General features: G+C 59.7%; 1 protein-coding gene across 6 annotated transcripts in view; it reads right to left on the bottom strand.

Moving 5' to 3' along the window:
• Nucleotides 1–1,474: 1,474 nt before the first annotated feature.
• Nucleotides 1,475–18,086, bottom strand: part of CTTN (cortactin) — a 33,214-nt gene continuing 16,602 nt past the window's right edge. For 5 of the 6 annotated variants that reach the window (XM_067747980.1, XM_067747977.1, XM_067747981.1 and 2 more), the window contains 10 exons: nucleotides 17,536–17,646; nucleotides 16,883–16,993; nucleotides 16,015–16,125; nucleotides 14,711–14,766; nucleotides 10,965–11,034; nucleotides 8,760–8,908; nucleotides 6,015–6,104; nucleotides 4,036–4,177; nucleotides 3,160–3,231; nucleotides 1,475–2,711 (listed from right to left, as the gene is read on the bottom strand). In XM_067747980.1, coding sequence (XP_067604081.1) covers nucleotides 2,575–2,711; nucleotides 3,160–3,231; nucleotides 4,036–4,177; nucleotides 6,015–6,104; nucleotides 8,760–8,908; nucleotides 10,965–11,034; nucleotides 14,711–14,766; nucleotides 16,015–16,125; nucleotides 16,883–16,993; nucleotides 17,536–17,646 — 1,049 coding nt within the window. In that variant the 3' untranslated portion in view covers nucleotides 1,475–2,574. The remainder of the gene's footprint in view (nucleotides 2,712–3,159; nucleotides 3,232–4,035; nucleotides 4,178–6,014; nucleotides 6,105–8,759; nucleotides 8,909–10,964; nucleotides 11,035–14,710; nucleotides 14,767–16,014; nucleotides 16,126–16,882; nucleotides 16,994–17,535; nucleotides 17,647–18,086) is intronic. The other variant, XM_067747978.1, reaches the window with a different exon arrangement.

Consider the following 18,086-nt stretch of genomic DNA (forward strand, 5'->3'; position numbering starts at 1 on the left):
GTGTATCCTGGCAAAACACTCCAAATTCAAGCATGGAGAATGAGCCCTGAAGCCCCTGTCTGGGAGGAGAGAAGACATTGTTTTTAATCCCTTTTTCAGATGAAGAAATCAGAGCGTAAAGTCAAGCAGGTGCATGCCCCACGCGGCACGTCCAGGGCGCAGAGCATCAGAACAGGCCTTCCTTTCCCGAGAGGCCCCACCTGCCCGCCAGGCTCTGCGGTCAGCAGGACACACACAGACACGTCACACGGACACGGCCAAGAGGTGGTCACAGGCGGAGACAGGCTGGGCAGACGCTGGGCCAGCGGGGCCTTCCTGCCCCTGCCTTTGTCACGTTCTGCCCTCACCCCATCGTGGGGAAACCTCCCTGCCCCGTTTCTTCAGGAACAGCGTCCCCCGCAGGCGGCTGCAGGCAGGGCGGCCCGACTCCCAGCACTGGGGCCTCCCATCCGACCCCACACATTGCCGTGGGGGGAGGGGCCTCTCAGGCTTGGGTCCCGCGAGCAAAGCTGGCCCAGGGGGCAATGGTGCTACCTCCAGGCTTGAAGGGGCTCAATGGGGCAACTCAGCACCACGAGAAGGTTCCACAGGGGGGTCTGGTGGGAAGGAAATGAGCCCAGGAACTCAGGCTCCCAGCTCCCAGGTGACCCAGGTCAGCTCCCACCAGACCCGGGGAGTCAGGAACACGATGCGGGGTAGCCAGGGCCGACTTCCAAATTCCTGAATTTTCAGACAGCGCCACTGTAACAGTCCTCCAGCCTTAGCTTGAAAACAAAAGGTCACCACCTCACCTGCCTGAGGGTCTAGGCAGCCCACCAGGCCAAGGTCCTCAAGAGGGGGCTGGGGAGAGCACATCTTCCAGAAGCTTCGAAGCTCTCGTTCCGCCAGATGAGCCGCCTGCAAGGGGAGCCCTGCCTACCGTCCTGGAAACCAGGGAGCCGGGTTAGCACGCAGCACACCCCACCCCTCACCGTCGGAGGCTCCAAAGCAGGAACCTGCACAACTGGGAGCGGACCACCACCGAGCGGGGCGGCCTGGGCGTGTCAGTCCTGACGCTTCACTGCTGCCGCCCACGACCTCCGGGGCTTCTCGGCTGACCTGGAGGCTGCAACCCCTCTCCCCCCACCACCCAAGCCTGCCCTTCCTCCGCTCAGCACCACGGTCTCCTGGACACGGACTGCTGCGCCCCAGAGGAAAATGATACCTTTGGCTACACTGCAATCACCTCGCGATGTATTTTGAAAACCGTAATTCGGAAATGAGTTTTAAACACAGCATTTTCCGTCTTGCTTGGGATCCTTGCACAAATTTCGAGAGTTAAAACATTTCATCTCCTAAAAAATACCTTTTAAGGAGCGTGCTTCTTCAAAAGGGAAGCTGGTTGGCCCAGAGCTGAGAAATACAAGGCTTTACCTCGCCGGGTGGTGACAGCAAGGCCGTCCCCCACTGTAGAGTGAAGTGAATCAGCAACAAGTGGATCAAAAAAAGTTTATTTTGAATGTTTAATTTAAAAAAATCATACCTATGAGGTGTGCTACAGAAATTCAGATACAAGAATTGCATATAAAACCCGACCTAATCGTGGTAAAGCAAATGCACTTCAGGAAAGAAAACGTGTACCTCTTGGTCACTGGCATCCCAACACCAGAGACATTTCCACGTGGTCCCCCGGGAGGACACTGCCGCGGCCACGTGCGGGAGCCGGGTGGGCCTCGCGGTCCCTCCCGGGGGAAGGGCTCCCCGCAGCAGCCACGGCAGCGTCTCGGGCCACAGCACTCCCTCTTGTTCTCAGCCAAGTCAATCCATCAGATTTTGCTGTCACTTAACACGATATTTTGGCAAAAAGAGCACGGCCTCCTTGATGGGAAGCATTTCTGCGGTTCACCATGGGGAAGGGACCTGCCTTCCCCCAGCAGCGGCTGTCTCCCCACAGGGCGGACACAGGCCAGCTGCCCGGGGCTGGGGACAGCGGGAGGACAGTCTTTAAGGGACTGGTGACACTGAAGCGGGGGCGGGAGCAGGGGCCCAGCAGCCCTCCTGGAGGCCGGGCGTCGGGGGGAGGCGAGAGAACGAGGACAAGAGGAGGGAGCCGCGGAGAAAGGGGGGGTCTTTGCTGAAACCCAGCAAAGACTGTGGGATTTCACAGCGCAAGGGGCTTTTCCGACCGAGCCGACAGCTCCCGTACTTTCTAGCGACTGCCCCACAATTCTAACTTCCTATCAGGCCCTCCCTCTTCCTCCAAAACCCTGGGCAGGGACTCCTGCCCCCACCTCGTTGGAGTGGAGGGCGAGAGGCGGGCAGGGACAACACGCACTCAGGACCAAAGGTCCCCGAAGTGGCTCCAGGCAACAGTTGATTTGGCAAAAACAAAAAAAAAAACTTAAATGCATAAAAACAATCACCGAGTCCTCCAAGGAGCATGATTACAATATATTAGCAAGTTCTGTGGCGTAAACATTTTCAAAAGCATCAGCAAAGTATTAAATATAAAAGCAGTGCACACTCCCCTCGGCACCCTGAAGAAAACACCGGAAGGCGGGCGTGGCCACAGACGGCGAGGGCGTGGCCAGCTACCTACTGCCGCAGCTCCACGTAGTTGGCGGGGAAGAGCCCATACCTGCCCTTGCACAGCCCGCGCCACCAGCCATCGTCAATCATCTCGATGTTGGTGATGATGTCGTCGGGGTCGAAGGAGATCTCATCATCGCCCGCTAGGGAGGAGGGCACAGAGAGAGGGCAGCGGTCACACTCGGCGTTCCCTGCTCAGCCACCAGAGGAAAAGCCTCCAGCAGTCCCTCGAGCTGGCGGTCTCCCACTGAGGCTCCATGGGGGTGCAGGGTTCTGGGGGTGCAGGGTCCTGGGGGTGGAGGGTTCACTGTCTCCCCTACTCTGTGAAGGGGGCTTTGCACGCACAGGGGCGCACACAGAGACAGGGCAGAGCCCTTCGAACAAAACCCTAACCCAGAGCAGATGAAGTGTGGCTGAGGGAGATACAGGAATTCCTTGGACTGTATCTGCAACTTTTCTATAACCTTGAAATTGTTCCAAAATAAATTCTTTTTAAAAATCGTAAATAACGCTCTGAGAGTCAGACTTTGAAGAGACGAACGACTGGAAGCCCCGCCACCACCATTTCCAGCCCTCGGGGCGGTGTCTCACCAGCCTGGTAGTCGTAGAGGGCGATGGCTGTGATTCCAAGATCGTTCTCATATTCACCGTAGGTACCCTCCTCTAGAATAAACCAGAACAGGGTCTGAGAGGGAAGCAGAGCTCACTCTCACTCCCGTCAGACGCCCCTTCCTCAGGTCCGGGTGGAGGAGCCCGTCAGGAGAGGACGCTGCAGGGGTGCCGAGCGTGGATCGGGAGGGTGCGCCGTGGGCCGTCGGGCTCCTGCTCCCAAGGGGAGGAACCGGCTCCGAGGAGCGAATCCACGTGTAACGATCTCGATAGAGGCACTGGCAGTTCTCAGGGTGTCATTTTTTACATTTTAAAGATTGAGCACTACTTTTAGGAAAGGTCATATCATGAACAAATGAATGCAAGCAGCAGACGGCTGATCACACCTCGCGCTGTGCTCGGGGAAGGTGAGAGCCCTGCCCTGGGGTAGATTCTGATACTGATTCTCATGTCACTCCAAGTGGGAGAACGGGCTTGTGTGAAATCTGTCCAAACACATTAAAGGAAACCTCATCTCTAGAAATCAAAGGCCAATTGGAGTGTTCATCCACCCATAAGATTTTCAGAGCACGCAGAGATCTCCCTCTTCAGAGACCCCAACGTACTCTGGCTTCCTGAAGACCTCACGAGCTTCTACTCTGATACAACAACAGCAAGAGCCCCTTCCTCCAAGCCCACCCCTCTCAGCGCCCTCAGCACAAGCAAGGATCTCCTGGAACCCCCCGGGAGGCCAGGCCAAGCCCCCTGGGGTCTGGGGCCCGCAGCAGGACAGGAGCCCCGCAAGCATGGCAGAGGTGGGGCAGGTCGGCCAGCAGGGGAACAGAAGCAGAGGGGGTGGAATGCAGGAGACCCGTGTACCTGCTTGGTAGTGGCCCGGGGCCTCCGTGCTTTCGTAGACGGCCTCCGGGTCATAGGCCTCCCGGTACTCGGTGGCCTCCGTGCTGTACACTGGCTCAGGCTCACCGGTGTGGCTCGGCTCGGCCTGGAACGGAGCCGCGGCCTGCGGAGAGTCGAGGAGACAGTTCCCGTGGCCCGTGCCGGGTCACGGCCACACGACCAAGAGAGACACGCGGACCACTCTCGGCCCCGGCTGAGACGAGACAGACACAGGGACGGGGAGGCGTCACCTGCTCACACCCCGCAGATGCCTGGGCCCTAATGGGTCCCGCAGTGCCGAGGGCCAGGCTCCCCTTCACAAGCCCGTCCTCACACCCCCGATACCGAGTCCTGCCGTCACCAAAGACCTGCCAGCTGCGAGAGCCCCACTTTCCTGGGGCAGGTCTGGCCCGTTTCCTCTTTGGGTCCCAGCCCTCCCGGGCCTCTGCCGGCAGCTCCACGGCATCACCCCATCCCACTGGCTAGGGCAGCTGAGCCTGCGGGTGGCGGGTTCCATCCTCACCGAACCCTCCGTGGAGGTGAGGCAAGGAAGTGACCAACAAGTCCCACGCAAGAGGACATCAAGAGCGCTCTGCTGACAGCCACCTGCGCCGCGACCCCAATTCCCAAACATCCACCACCGACAGCGGCTTCAACCAGCGTTTCCGACCAGGGTCCACCTGAGGGCACCCTCGCGGGTCAGAAAAGGAAGGTGCCCACGGAGAGCCCCAGGAGAGCCGGTGGTCAGGCCTCGGCTTCCCACAGAGGGTGACAGAGGGGTGCGGCAGGCCGGAAGCGCTCCTCCAGAGGCCACAGGGCAGGGCTCCACCTGGGCCGGGCACCGGGCGCCACTCCAGGGCTAAACAAGGGGGTGACGGACTCCTACTGGCAATTGCCCCTGGACGTGAAGGGAACAGACCGGAGGATGAGGGGCCAGACGGTGCTGCAGGGTCACGCGGAGCCGCTCAGTGGTCAGGGGGTCACCCCGAGCAGGTCACTGCACACAGCCGCCAGCAACGCCCTAACCTCCTATCTTCCCGCAGCAGCCCCCCCACCCGTCACGTGGTTGGGCAGGGCTCCCTGCCCCACCCAGGACAACGTGTCATTCCAGCCTTCTTAAGGGACCAACTGCTAGTGACGGGCCCAGCAGTGGGCCCCGACGGGCGGATGCACAGGGGCCCCCTTTGCACGGGATTACAGATTCTAAGACCGCACCCGCCATACCTGCCACACCCGCCAGGCAGAGGGGTGAGCCTACGGACCACCCTGAGGCCCAGGCCCGCCCACGGTGCTCCCGCACCCTCAGCCCCTTTAGGCCCCAGCCGAGTTGAGCCAGTTTCAGTCCCCTGTGACTCAGTGAGCTCTAAGTGGTGACGTCCAGGTGAAAGGGACAGCGGGACAGAGGGGACTCGGGCTGGGCCGGGTGTGGGTGTGGACGGCAGGGGCCGAGCTGCTCTGGAAGGGGGGCCCGCAGAGCCTGTGGAGACCCGGCCGTGGGCAGGGGGGCAGGTGGCTCAGTGACACAGGGGTCAAAGGAGCAGGTCCTGGGGACTGAAGACTGAGGAGGAAGGGCCAAGGACAGAGCCTCCGGAGAACACGGTGCTCGAGAGAGACCAAGGGAGGAGGGCCGCGGGGCGGCGGCCAGGCGGGGACGAGGGTCCTGGAAGGGGGTGTGGTCCGGGTCGAGGGCAGCAGGGAGTGGGTGAGGGAAAGACCCGGGCACCGGCTGACCCTTGGAGGCTGACTCAGGAGAGCACAGCGGGGCCGGCGGGCGGGTGAGAAGGCCGGTGGGTAAGCCGAGGCAGCGAGCGCCCCCCCCCGCCCCCCCCCCCCACGCTCAGGAGGGCTGCCCTCAGGGCACCGAGCAGCACAGGGCGGGACCCCATCCACGGGGTGCTGAGCTGGGAAGGGCGTCTCCAGGGCGTCAGAGACTCATGGGCAAAGCGGATAAAAGCACCAACCTCGCGGACAGGGCTTGAAGGCAGCCTCTCCTGGGCTGGCTGGGGCGTGGGCGACGCGGGGGGCGTGGGCTTCTGGGCCCGGGCTTGCTCCTGGAATGCAGAGACAGCAGCAGTCAGCACGTCGGCAGGCCTCCCCGCGACTGCTGCTGCTGCCGGAGGAAGGAGAGGCAACACGGAGCAGAGGCAGGGCGCAGAGACGTCAAGGGAGCGTCTGCTCTGCAGGCAAGGTCATGCGGTCAAGTCTGCTCTCAAGACACGGCCCTGGTGGCCCACGCAGTCCTGCCCCCAGGGCTGACGGAACCAGCCAGAGGCGGCAGTGCCCCCCGCACACCTGATCCGCACGCCGTCACCTGGGCTCCAAGCTGATGCTGTAACGGATTGAGACCTCCGGGGACCTTCTAACGGAGTGAAGGGATTTTGCACGTAGGATGGACGTGAATCTTGGGGAGGCCAGAGGATGGACGGCGGTGGACAGATGCTGACATCCCAACCCCCAAAGTCCTGTGAATGTGTGCCCTTACAGGGCAAGAGGCTGCAGACGTGACCATGGTAAGGATCCGAGACAGGAAGTGACCCTGGATTACCCGGGTGGGCCCAGTGTCATCACAGGTCCTTACAAGCGGTCCTTAGAAGCGGGAGACAGACAGTCAAAGCAGAGCTTGGAAGGGGCCACAAGCCAAGGCGGGGGTGGGGGGGGAGGGGAGGGGGGCTCTAGAAGCTGAAAAAGGCAAGGACGCGATTCCCCTCTGCAGCCTCCAGAAGGAAGCAGCCCCGTCACCCCTCCCAGGCCTTCCAGCCTCCAGCCTGTGAGGCGGTAACCGTGCGCCGTCCTAAGCCACGGCACGCGGCCCCGGGAAACCGGTGCTGACGCCTGTGAGGTGGACCTTCTCCACACCACCGATCAGGAACCTGACGGCCCGGGGAGGGAAGTTGCTCGCCCAGGGACAGGACGGGGGCAGCAGACGCAGGAGCCGCACCGTCCCCACCCACTCCCCGCCTGCTCTGCCAGGCTGCCTGACAGCCGGCGGCGGCACTGCCCACTGGAAACCACCCCCTCCGGAGACCACGCGGCTCTGGACCCCAGTGTGGCTTGGCCTGACCCGCACCAGCAGGACGGTCACGAGTCCTCACGGCGCCGGCAGCTCGCCCACGAGTTAAATCCCTGAGGCAGCGTGATTCCCCGAAGGGGCCAGGCCTAGGCCGGGCCTGCCGCCCACCACGCAGTGGCACGAGGACCCGTGACGGCCCCCCTCCACCCCGCCACACCCCAATCTGGCGGGGAACAGAGACGTTCCTTCTCGGGGGCACGCTCGCTCCCGAGAATGTGCGGGTCGAGCATCCGTGGCCGCCCCACCCGCCACAGGGAGCGCTCGGACGCGTGCGGGCCGCGTCCTGCCCCAGGAGAGCGCCTCACAACCCAGAGGGCTCTGGTGCGAGCGGTACCGTGCCCATCGATGGGAGCCACTCGGGGGACAGGCGGGCGGGGAGAGGCTGGCAGGGGCTGGACACAGCGAGGGACAACACGGCGGAAGGGACGGCGAGAGAACCTCAAAGGCAGAGGGGCTGGACAACAGCGACCGAGAGCCTCCTTCTTCTCAAGCCCTCCAGCCCTTCTGCAGCTTTCAGACTGCAGGGGTCCAATTCCGAACCATAAAACGAGGAAGGCGTTACGTGAAAACGAGACCAAGTTATCGGAAAAAATGCCTCCTAGTGTGCACGTGTGTGTCTGCAACAAAGAAAAACTTACAAGCGCCTAACTAAAAACTTAAAGGAGAGACAGCTTTAAAGTTTCTGACAATTAAGGAATGGTATGTGGTAATTACACACGTTTGCTATCATCCCAACTTCACCACGTGTGATAAGAACGTGTTATCAGGGCTTATTTAATTCCCGGCTCCAGCGCCCAGCGTTTCCTGCCCGTTGCATGTTAACTGCCTCAACCGCCCACTCACCCTTGACGGGCTCTTCAGAGCCCTAACCACTGATTTGAGGAGGAAACGTCCTTAGGTTTAAATAGAGCTTTACAATCTACAAAACGACACACGCGTTATTTCAGATTCGACTTCCTAGCCACCCGAGTCATGGCGCCCCCACACCCGTTTCACGGGCAAGAACGTGGGCCGCGGGACAGTGCGCTGATCCGCGTCAGGCCGCCCGGCTGGTAGGTGGCGGAGGGGGACCCGGGCCATCAGACGTCAGTCCAGCTACAGAGTTTCAGGAAGGAGCGAGTCCACACTCTCCGGCTCACCCCTCACAGCTCGCACCTTCTCCAGCGCAAAGACAGTTTGTAAAGGATCACAGAAACACCTGCCGACCCGAGCTCCAGAGCAAGGGCTACAGAGCCGGCAGACGGCCTCCTTCACGGGGATCCCTTCTGTGTCCTCAACCTGCCACCCGAGGGGACAGCGCGTTCCCGAGGGTGACGGGTGGGAACAGACTGAGGGGGAGATGTGTGGACGGGGGCTGGGCCAAGGGCACGGGGGCCGCCAGCCTGACGGGGGAGGACAGGCCCGCAGTCGCCCAGCACTGGAGCAGCACGGCTGGAGCCGGGGCACATCGACCGTCTCGTGTCTGGTGGCAAGAGACTGGATCGTCTGTGTGGCTGAAGGCTAAGTTCCTGAGAGCACAGCCTTCGGCGCGAGTTCAAAACGCTTTCTACTGACCACTTTCTGCAGCAGATGCAGGAACGAGCCAGACACACGGCCCCGCGCACGCAAGGGGGGCCCGGGCGCCGCCCGCACTCACGTCCAGCTGCCTGCGCGCCGCCTGCTGTTCCCGCTGCTGCCTCGCCATCCTCTGCGCCCGCTCCGCCTCCGCCTGCCGCCTGTCCTCGTGCTCCTTTTCCCTCGCCAGGTTTTCAAAATTCGCTCTGATGTCACTGGTTTTGCTGCTCACTGCAGAGAAAGGAGAGATTTACTCAGGGCACCACCATCTCCCCCGGACCGGGCCCGCGCCAGGGCGGCCTGTCCCTTGGGAAGCAGGCACCCCAGCTGAGGGCGACGCGCCCCCTCGGCTGCCGGCTCAGTCCCCCACCAGGAACGGCCTTCACCGTTGCGTGTGCTGTACCCACAGCGGGAAGACGGCATAGCCCTGCATCTGCAATGCTCTTACATTCCGAACACCACTGTTTTCTTTACCACCAGACACTCACAAGGAAAGAAAATCCCCCTAAGGATGCCCTTGATGAAACAGTAGAAAGTACTGATTGTGAGTAGATCTCAACCCTTTTAACATTTTGTGTGACAAAATGGGAGGGCGGAGCCCACTGCGACTGCCCCTGTGGACGTGCCGCGGGGCCTCCAGGGAAAACACGTGCAACTATCTGAGATGCAGGCCGAACTGATTTTTTCCTGGAACATCATTTTCCCGGAATGGACAAACTACGGTTACACCGTTTGGGTACGTGCCAGACCCTTTCTCCGAAAGGAACGAGCTGAGCCTATCCTGTTAAAAAACAACTACAGTATTTGTTGTCAGTAGGAAAACTCAAGCTTTCAAGCAAAATCAGAATTTTGGAAAATCCGTGTCCACTGCCGTGAGTATGACAATTTCCCGGTTTTACTCAGAGACTCCGCGACGAGGTTGATACCGTCACCGAACGTGACCTGGGGGACGCTGTATAATGAAAGGTGCCAGGGTGTGGAAGATCAGCGTGACTCAGTGATCGATACTCTCCAATGACCCTGACGTGATGTCACAAAGTCTTGCTGCGCAAGAGAGACCAACCTTTAAGAAAACCACTGGACAGCTGCCTGCTGGACTGGGGTACAGAGAATACGACCGGAAACGGCCAGTAGAATACTCTTCCCTTTTCCCACTGCTTATCTGGGAGTCCAGATTTTCTTCACCACCCTAACGTGTCACGAGAGACTGAAGGAGTGAGAAGCAGCTAAGAGAGCTCAGCTGGCCAACACTGACGAGATTCCACAGAAACGTAACACAACGCTACCCTGGAACCTAGCCAATATCGTATAATAACTGTAAACGGAGAATAATCTCTCAAACTTCTGAATCACTAGGTTGTACATCTGAAACTAATATTGTAAATCAACTAACTATACCTTAATGCAAAGAAATGCTACTCTTCTGCACTTTCTGGTTTTGAAAATGTAGTTATTTTTTTCATAAAAAGTATTATGCTAATAAGTGATAGTTTCACTGCTTTTAAATGTTTAAGTGAATTAATAAAACGGTAAATTCTTCTCGCCTCTATTTTAATTCTAACACAGTAAAGATCAGAAAACATAACCCATGTAAACAAAAGTTCTTTGGGGCCTCAGCAATTTCTGCCAGTGTCCTGAGACCAGAGTGTGTGGACTGTTGGCCCACAGGGCGTCCACAGGAAATAAATGGTCGTCTCCACTTGCTGCGTTTAACTGACCACTTCTATCACGTGTAATAATTCCCCCAACTAAACGATGTCCTCCCAGGCTGGCCCATGTTTAACGGCTCCCCAGCAGACACCAGGACCGCAGGAGGCCCACGCACGCAGCAGGCACCGGAAGGGCGGGTTGCGAGCAGCCCGGTCCTCGCCCGTGAGTGAGGAAGGAGAGGGCTGCCTGAACTCATGCAGACGCGGTGACATGCTGCTCAGACATGCCACGGCTGGGGCAGCGGCAGGTTCCGCAGGAACCTCCCAGGGCCCTTGAGGACGTGCAGTTAACCTAGCTCTGCTTTGGGAAGCACCCCCCAAAACAGATCCCCGCCGCCAGAGAGCTGCAACGCCCGTGTCTGAAAGGTGCCTCTGAACCTCTGCAGGAATGAACAGCTTCAAACGGGTAATCAACTGCTGTCCCCAAAATACACAGATCAGCCACGGTCTCCGTCAATGCTTCATCTGCTCCTGCCGACGCTCCTCTCCCCCTTTAGCACTGTCCTGGGGACACCACACAGCGTGGAATTTCTCCCGGGAAAAAACACGGTGCTGCCAGGGGGTCTGCTAGGACTTACCTGCTTCGACAGGGACAGTCTTCTGGTAAGTGGGGGCCACCGTGGCAACGTCCTCAAAGGTGGAAGCGTTCTACCAAGACAGGAAAGGGGAGATCAGGAACGTATTTTTCTTTCTTCCTTTCCTCTCCCTGCACAAAGGCCTGCCCCAGGTCTTCCAAAAGAACCAACCAGAGAGCCCAAAGATTTCATATCCACCTGTTCTGCACATTAACAGAGGAGTGAAAAGTGTGTTGATAACACGTTGGCTGGTGACCATACGGGTCACAGTCAGAGAAGAAACACACCTATGGGGAGTGGGGGGTGAATGGGCAGGGCCAGGATGTTTAGGGCAGTGAAACTACTGTGTAGGAATCGACAGTGGTAGATACGAGTCACTACACGCCTGTGCAAACCGGCAGAATGCACCATCCCAGGAGAGAACCCTAAAGCCGACCTCAGCGCTGGGTGCCTACGACGTAGGCTCAATGCAGGTTCACAGATCGTAACAAATGGACCACTGGGTGGGGGAGGGGAGGTAGGGAGTATACGGGAAATCTCTGCACCTTCCTCTCAAATTTGAGCAAATTGCTCAAAAAAGCAGAAAAACCAAAAACCCTACCACATGCCTCCACTTCACAACCATAAACCAAGCACGTGTTCCTCCCAAGCTCTCGCCACGGATAGAATTTGCAGGGGAGCCCAGAAGCCTCTGCTGCGCTGGGAGAGGACCCTGGGACGTACAAAGGCCCCCCGATCATCCACCTCTCCCAGTAAGCGCGACTCTAGTTTGGTTCTGTAGGGACCCAACTCTGTGAGACTAAAAGGACAGCGACAACCGGCCACGTAAAGGCTGACACGGCGCGGACTGACAGCTCAGGGCAGCACTGGCCGCTGGGCACAAACGCTTCCCAGGGAAACACGCCAGGGGCTCAGGACGGTCACTGCCTTCTTGACACAGGAACCGTGAGAAAGGATGCGTGGAAGGAAGCCTGTGACCGGCTGACCCTGAGGCCGGCCGCGAGCAGCAGCTTTGGGAGGTGCGCACGGCCCGCACCAAGTTCAGGTGCAGGCAGCTCCACGAGGGCGGCAGTGATCCATGGGCTCTGGTCGGCACGCCTGGGGGCCGGCCCCGACCCTCCCGCCAAAGCCCCCTTCTCCTGCCTCCTCCAACTCCGAGGTAGCTGCTCGGCTGCCCAGACCACCCCCCTCCTCTGCTCCCCAAACCTCCCCATCTCTTTCCAGAACAACCTCTAAGGCCCTGCCCCCACCAGCTCTCCCACAAGGCTCCTGCCTGCCCTGCGGCCTCGGCGGGGAAGGGGTCAGCGCCCCCCCAGCTTCCGGGCCGTGGCTCCCGCACACCCGCTGCCCGTCCCGTCCGACCAACTCTCCAGCACGATGCTCAGAGCCACCTCTCTGCCTTCGCCCACAGGCTTCTGGCAAACACCACGACCCCAAGCCTCTAGTTTCCAGCTGCAGGGTCCCCACCACACTGCACCCCCATCACCAAGACCCGCCCACCGACTACAGCCTTCCCCTCTCCTGCTGGCCACCCTCCTCCACCTAGACCCAGCTCCCCGCTCCCCACCGTCCAGCCTGACCAACTCAAGGTCTCGGCCTCTCCTGGGGCTCACCTGCCGGAAACCTCACACCTGCTTCCACCACCCACGGGGACTACGTCAGACCTAAGTCCCTGCGCCCCCTATCCCCAGGGATGATCTCATGCTGCCGCCAAGGCTGAGACCTGGGCAGGTGCCTCACCCTTCTAAGCACCGGGCTTCCCAAGCGCACAGCACAGACCACTAGCTGGCCGCAGGGGCACCCCGCGCACCCCCGCCACGCCCCAGGGTCTCCCTGCACCTCCCTATGGCCTGGGCTCCTCCCACCTTAAAACAGAACCATCCCCTCGGCTGACCAGTGCCCAGTTCTCCCCGATCATGGCCCAAACGTGGTTGGCACGGCTCCCTCCCTCCCACAGCCCAGACTCCTGCCAGATGCCAAGTGCCACCACCTGGCTCGCCCAGACAGGATGTCCCCAGCAGCGCCTCGGGGCAGAGACGGCCCCTCCCTCCCTCACAACTCTCCACCCTCAGACCAGCACCAGTGGACCCTGTGGGCTCCCCGCACCTCACCGGGTGCCCTGCCCAGTCTCCTCAGACCAGCCTGCCCACTGCCATCCCACAGGCGTGGCCCATGGCCCCCTCGCCGCTCTGCAGGCTCCCCAACTCCACCTCCGTCTGCAGGCACCCCCCCTACCCCCTCCATCCGAACTACCTGCGCCGCCTGGCAGCCCAACCAGACGTGCCCACAGGGAACTCATCCCGCCCAGCCCTGCCCCTCCCCCAAGTTCCTGAGCTCAGCAGACAGCCCCACCATCCACCCGGGAGGCCCTCCCCCTCACCCCTTAAGCGCAGGGGCTTCAGCACCCACGCTGCCTCAAGGAAGCATCTCTCTCCCTCCACCGCCATCCTCAGGCCGAGCCAGAAGCACCCCGATCAAGGCGCTGAAGCCGCCTCCTAACCGGGGCCACAGCTTTGCGGATTCCCGCGCGATCCACTCTCCACCCCGGGGCAGGGAGGCTGCTTGGTGCACGTCCTATTCACGTCATTTGCTTGTCAAACCCTTGCAGGGCCGCTCAGAACCCATCTGACGAAACACAAAACCTCACCGGGGGTCCGCAGGGCTCCCTGAAGTGGGTCGTGACCAGCCACTCACCACCTGCCCCCCTGCAGCGGGCCCCGTCTGGCTTCTCTCAGACCTCCTGTATCTGCCACAACACCGACCGCAGGCCCGCCAGGTCCTCGGTGTCCCCGTCCCCACGTCCACACACACACTGGCCTCGTCCTCCCTGGCGAGCTCCCACCATCCGCAGCGCCGAGCTCAGACTCGCACGCCCTCAGGACACTCCCGGCCCCGCGGCCAGAGCCCTGTGCCCTGCCGTGCTCCCAGGGCCCACACGCGGTCACGTGATGGGGTCCCCCGAGGGGTCAGCTGGGAGCCTGATGGAAGGGGAACTCCACAGGGACCGGCCCTGGCGCCCAGACTACCGACCGGGCAGGGCAGCCTCAACCTCGGTCCAGCTGAACCGACGGGAGACAGACCACGCCCAGTCCCCAGCGAGGACCGCTCCACGCGGCTCGTGGGTCTGCTCCTCTGACGCGGTTGGAATTTAGACCAGAAACCCAACCACCTGACGCGCTGAGACTCTGAAACCAAGCAGGAGGGACCAGCTGGACTAGGGCACCACAGGGAGAGCAGAGCGTGGAGCCGCGCGGCCGTGTCACCCTGCCTCTGGGGACCCCCTGCGGCGACGCGCACCTTCCGGATCCGCCTTCCCCAAGACGGCAGGCCCCGCGACGCGGCCAGCGTGACCAAAGAGCTCGGTTTCCAGATGGGTTCACTGCCAAGTACGGTCACAGCCACATGTCTGGGAGGCGTTCGCGACGGCGGCCCAGTGCTGCGCCTGCCTGGCCAGGGACCCCGCCCCCCCCATACGTGACAGGGACAGCAACTGCCTCACAGCATGGCCTCGAGGGGTCGAGGAGAGGACACCCGTGACACAGGAGACGAAGCCCGGCACGTGTGCCAGCTAATGGCACCGCCACGGTGATGACACACGCCTGCCTGAAACGTTCACACTTCTGCAAACACGCGCCAGGCGCCCACCAGTGACCAGAGACCACCCAGGGAACAGCCATCTGCCCGCCCAGAGCGTCAGACGCCCGATCCTCTCAGCAGAAAACCCCGAGCCCTGGACGTGAAGCGCTCACCTTATCCATCCGGTCCTTCTGCACCCCGTACTTCCCACCGAAGCCTCTGGAGTAGTCTGCAACGTGAGAGCACGGCATTTAGTCTCGGGCTGCGGGCCGCCAGCTGCCGGCAGCAGGCGCATGCAAACAGGTCCAGAAACAGCCCGAGAAAATGCACCCAGAGCGACAGAACGAGAACGTGGAACGATGAGCCTCTGCTTGCGAGCTGGGCTTCTACCCGTGGTGCTCGGCAGCAGGCAGGTGAGAGGCAGGAAAGAGGTGTGGCATGCTCCCCGCGTGCTCCCGGGGGACAGGGGTGCTGGTGGCAGGCAGGGCGCCACCTCCTAGCACAGTCTCTGCTCTGCGCTCCTGCTCTACTGAGTGCTAAAAAGAGGCTCAAGTGCAGGGATTCTCTCGTTTTACTTATTTTTTTTTCTCTTGCTTTTTTAAAAGAGAAAAAGTTTCCCGGAACTTCTACCAGCCAAATACTTATGTTGCAGCAACACAGATCTACGTGACAGTCACACTGCCGTGCAGTATCAACGCCACGCCCACGCGGTCTGCCGGGTCAGCCCGAGGTGATTCTCTCCCTGAACGCTGGGGCTGAGCGCCTAAACTCAGCCCCGTAAAATGAGGACACGACTCTTTGCCAACTGTGTGTCCCGGTTCTAATGATCAAGCCTGAATTTTGACAGACATTAGATAACTGCTCTGAGCAAAAGCACGTTTGCCATCTGGACTCCCAATATATGCACCCAGAAACCTCCTGTCGAGTTCCAGCTTTGCGTACGTACTGTCTGGTTCTGTGTGAAGGAGTCACACAGAGATGGTGTCATCAAAAAAACTAGCAAAAACCAAAAAAACACCACCACAAATGAGACACAGAAACCACGTGGACACGCCTGCCCCACGCCCCTGGTCCAAGGCCAGTGATCGGGCTGAACCAGACACGTTTCTCCCGGTCTCGGAGGCAGGGAGGTGGCCTACGCGACACTCACAGGAGTCCCGGCAACAGCAAGCACTGCTGCGGAAGGCCGCCGGGAGACCAGAGACAGCCCACCCCAGGAGCGAGGCGCGTCACGGGCTTAGAGTGACCTGCACCTCGTGCCACCTTTGAACAGACACACAGCCCAATGGTTACGGGAGAGAAAAAAGTCAACAGGGAAGAAAGGGTGCGAGTGAATTCCGCTCCGGCACAGCACTGGGCTGGAAGTGCCCAGGGGCCCCTGCAGGTGACAGCGGGTGACTCGGAGGCTGAGCCCTGAAGTCTGTGCTAGAAGTGGCGGCACTGGGCGGGGCTGGGGGGAGCCGGGGAGCAACTGTGCCTTGCTGGGACTCGTGCTTGGCCAGTCTCTCCTTGTAATCAAAGCCCACAGCACAGGGGTCCTGCCTCTCGGACTGAACACCAAATCTGCCTCCGAAACCAGTCTTATAATCTGAAAATCCACAGGTGACAGTGAAGAAAACAACCGAAAGGAAACACAAGTTTGGTTAGACTCAAACACGTCGCCTGGAGGAAACAAGGGCTGCGCCGAGCTCGGGGACGACAGAGCCAGCTCCCAGTCTCACCAATAGTCACAAAGGGCTCAAAAGGTTAAAGGACAGACAACGTCTGAACACGCGGCCCAGGCCCGAAAGCAGGTTAGCAACTGTATTTGAGCCGATTCGGAAAGGCCGCTCCGTGCTCCGGGACTCTCTGCAGGGTCCCGCCCACGCTGCAGACAAGAGCACGCGTCTCTGCTCACTTGAAGAAAGAGACACGTTACACACACGGCCCACCCCACAGCCACGCGGCAGCCCCGCTCCCCACCGCGCTGGCTGCAAGCCCAGGGCCCCGGCGGCCACGCTCCCAGGGACGGGGCGCCTCTCGGGCTGGGACCACCGCGCCGCCCCTGTGGCCGCCCGGAGCGGCAGGCAGCAGCCCCTCAGGAACCCTGCTGCAGCGGCTGGGGCTTCAGGGCCCAGGCGAGCACAGGTGCCCTGCCCCGCCCAACCGCAGCCCCCCCAAGGGGGAAGGGGGAATCACTACGGGCGGAGGGGTCCTTCCAAAGCCATGGGGACAGAGGACGCCTCCCCCACTGAAGACAGGACAGCACCGCGACACAAGTACCGTGAGGCCAGGCACACGTGGACCTGTAAACAGAAATGAACTTCTCGAAGGGCCTCGCGGGCGAGCAGCCAGCATGAACGTACCTTTTTGGGATTCGTGCAAATGCAGCTTCTCCTGGTGATCCCAGCCAAGGGCACACTTGTCCTGTCTGTCTGTCTGCACACCGAACTTCCCTCCAAAGCCTTTCACGTAGTCTGCGTAGACAATAAAAGGCCATAATCGAGTATTAATGGGCAGCCTGCGTAACAGGGAGAAAGCAGGTTTTCCGTGAAGTTCAACATACACAATTCACTAAACCATCCTTTCTCTTCCTGACCCTTGGTGAAATTTCAGATGACATTAAGAGGACCGCCTCGTAGTGTGTCAGGAAAATAACCTCATCTACCATCTCCGCACCATGGGTTAACACTGACGGGACCCCCTACAGGAACCCGCGAAGCATGCAGTGTCACAGCACTGACGCGCCATTGGGTCTCACCACTTACACAGACGTGCGACACGTGGCCCCTGCTACAAGCCACGCCACTGCAGTGTTCAAGCTAAAAGAGGTCTAAGGACTGGATTTCTTAGTTAACGGCTCTGTTTTTGGATTTTCTGTTTTACAGTTCAATGTTTAACAGAAAGAGACATCCACCCTGAGTGTTCCCGGTTACGTTCTGTGTTTCCCTTTCTGTTCTGGTTATCACCTATCACGTTAATAGCTGCTAGCTGGACAATAAGGTAAAGCTGAAGCCACCTTTCTGGGACTCGTGCTTCTCGGTTTTGCCTTGATACTCAAAGCCGACCGCGCTCTTATCCACCTTGTCCTTGTCGATACCATACTTGCCACCAAAACCTTTGGAGTAATCTGAAAACAAGAAGAGTACTGTTCATAAACCAGTCACAAGATGAGCGAGCACGCTGTGGATTTCAGCAGTCTTTAAGGAAGTATTTTGATCACTCAATTTAAAAAAACAAACCTAAAGTCTCCGAGGCTCACTCTAAGATCACTTAACGTAGGAAACATTTAAGAGTATTATTTGTATATAATGATGGAACTATGAAGTGCAGCAAACAGAGCAGACGAACAACTGCAGCGCCTCTCCTTCACCCCAAAAGACAGCATGAGATAACAGGTGACATCAAGTTTCTGAACTCAGGATGAGCCACGGGGGAAGCTCTTGGAGGGTCACCCTACCTCTGAACCAAAGCCAGCAGAGCTGTGCCGGGGACACCGCCAAAGGAACAGGATAAACACGGACTACCTTCCAGAAATGTCAGTTCAACTCAAAGCTAAGTTATTATTAC

Source organism: Pseudorca crassidens, chromosome 9 (assembly GCF_039906515.1).
Source record: "Pseudorca crassidens isolate mPseCra1 chromosome 9, mPseCra1.hap1, whole genome shotgun sequence".
NCBI lineage: Eukaryota > Metazoa > Chordata > Mammalia > Artiodactyla > Delphinidae > Pseudorca > Pseudorca crassidens.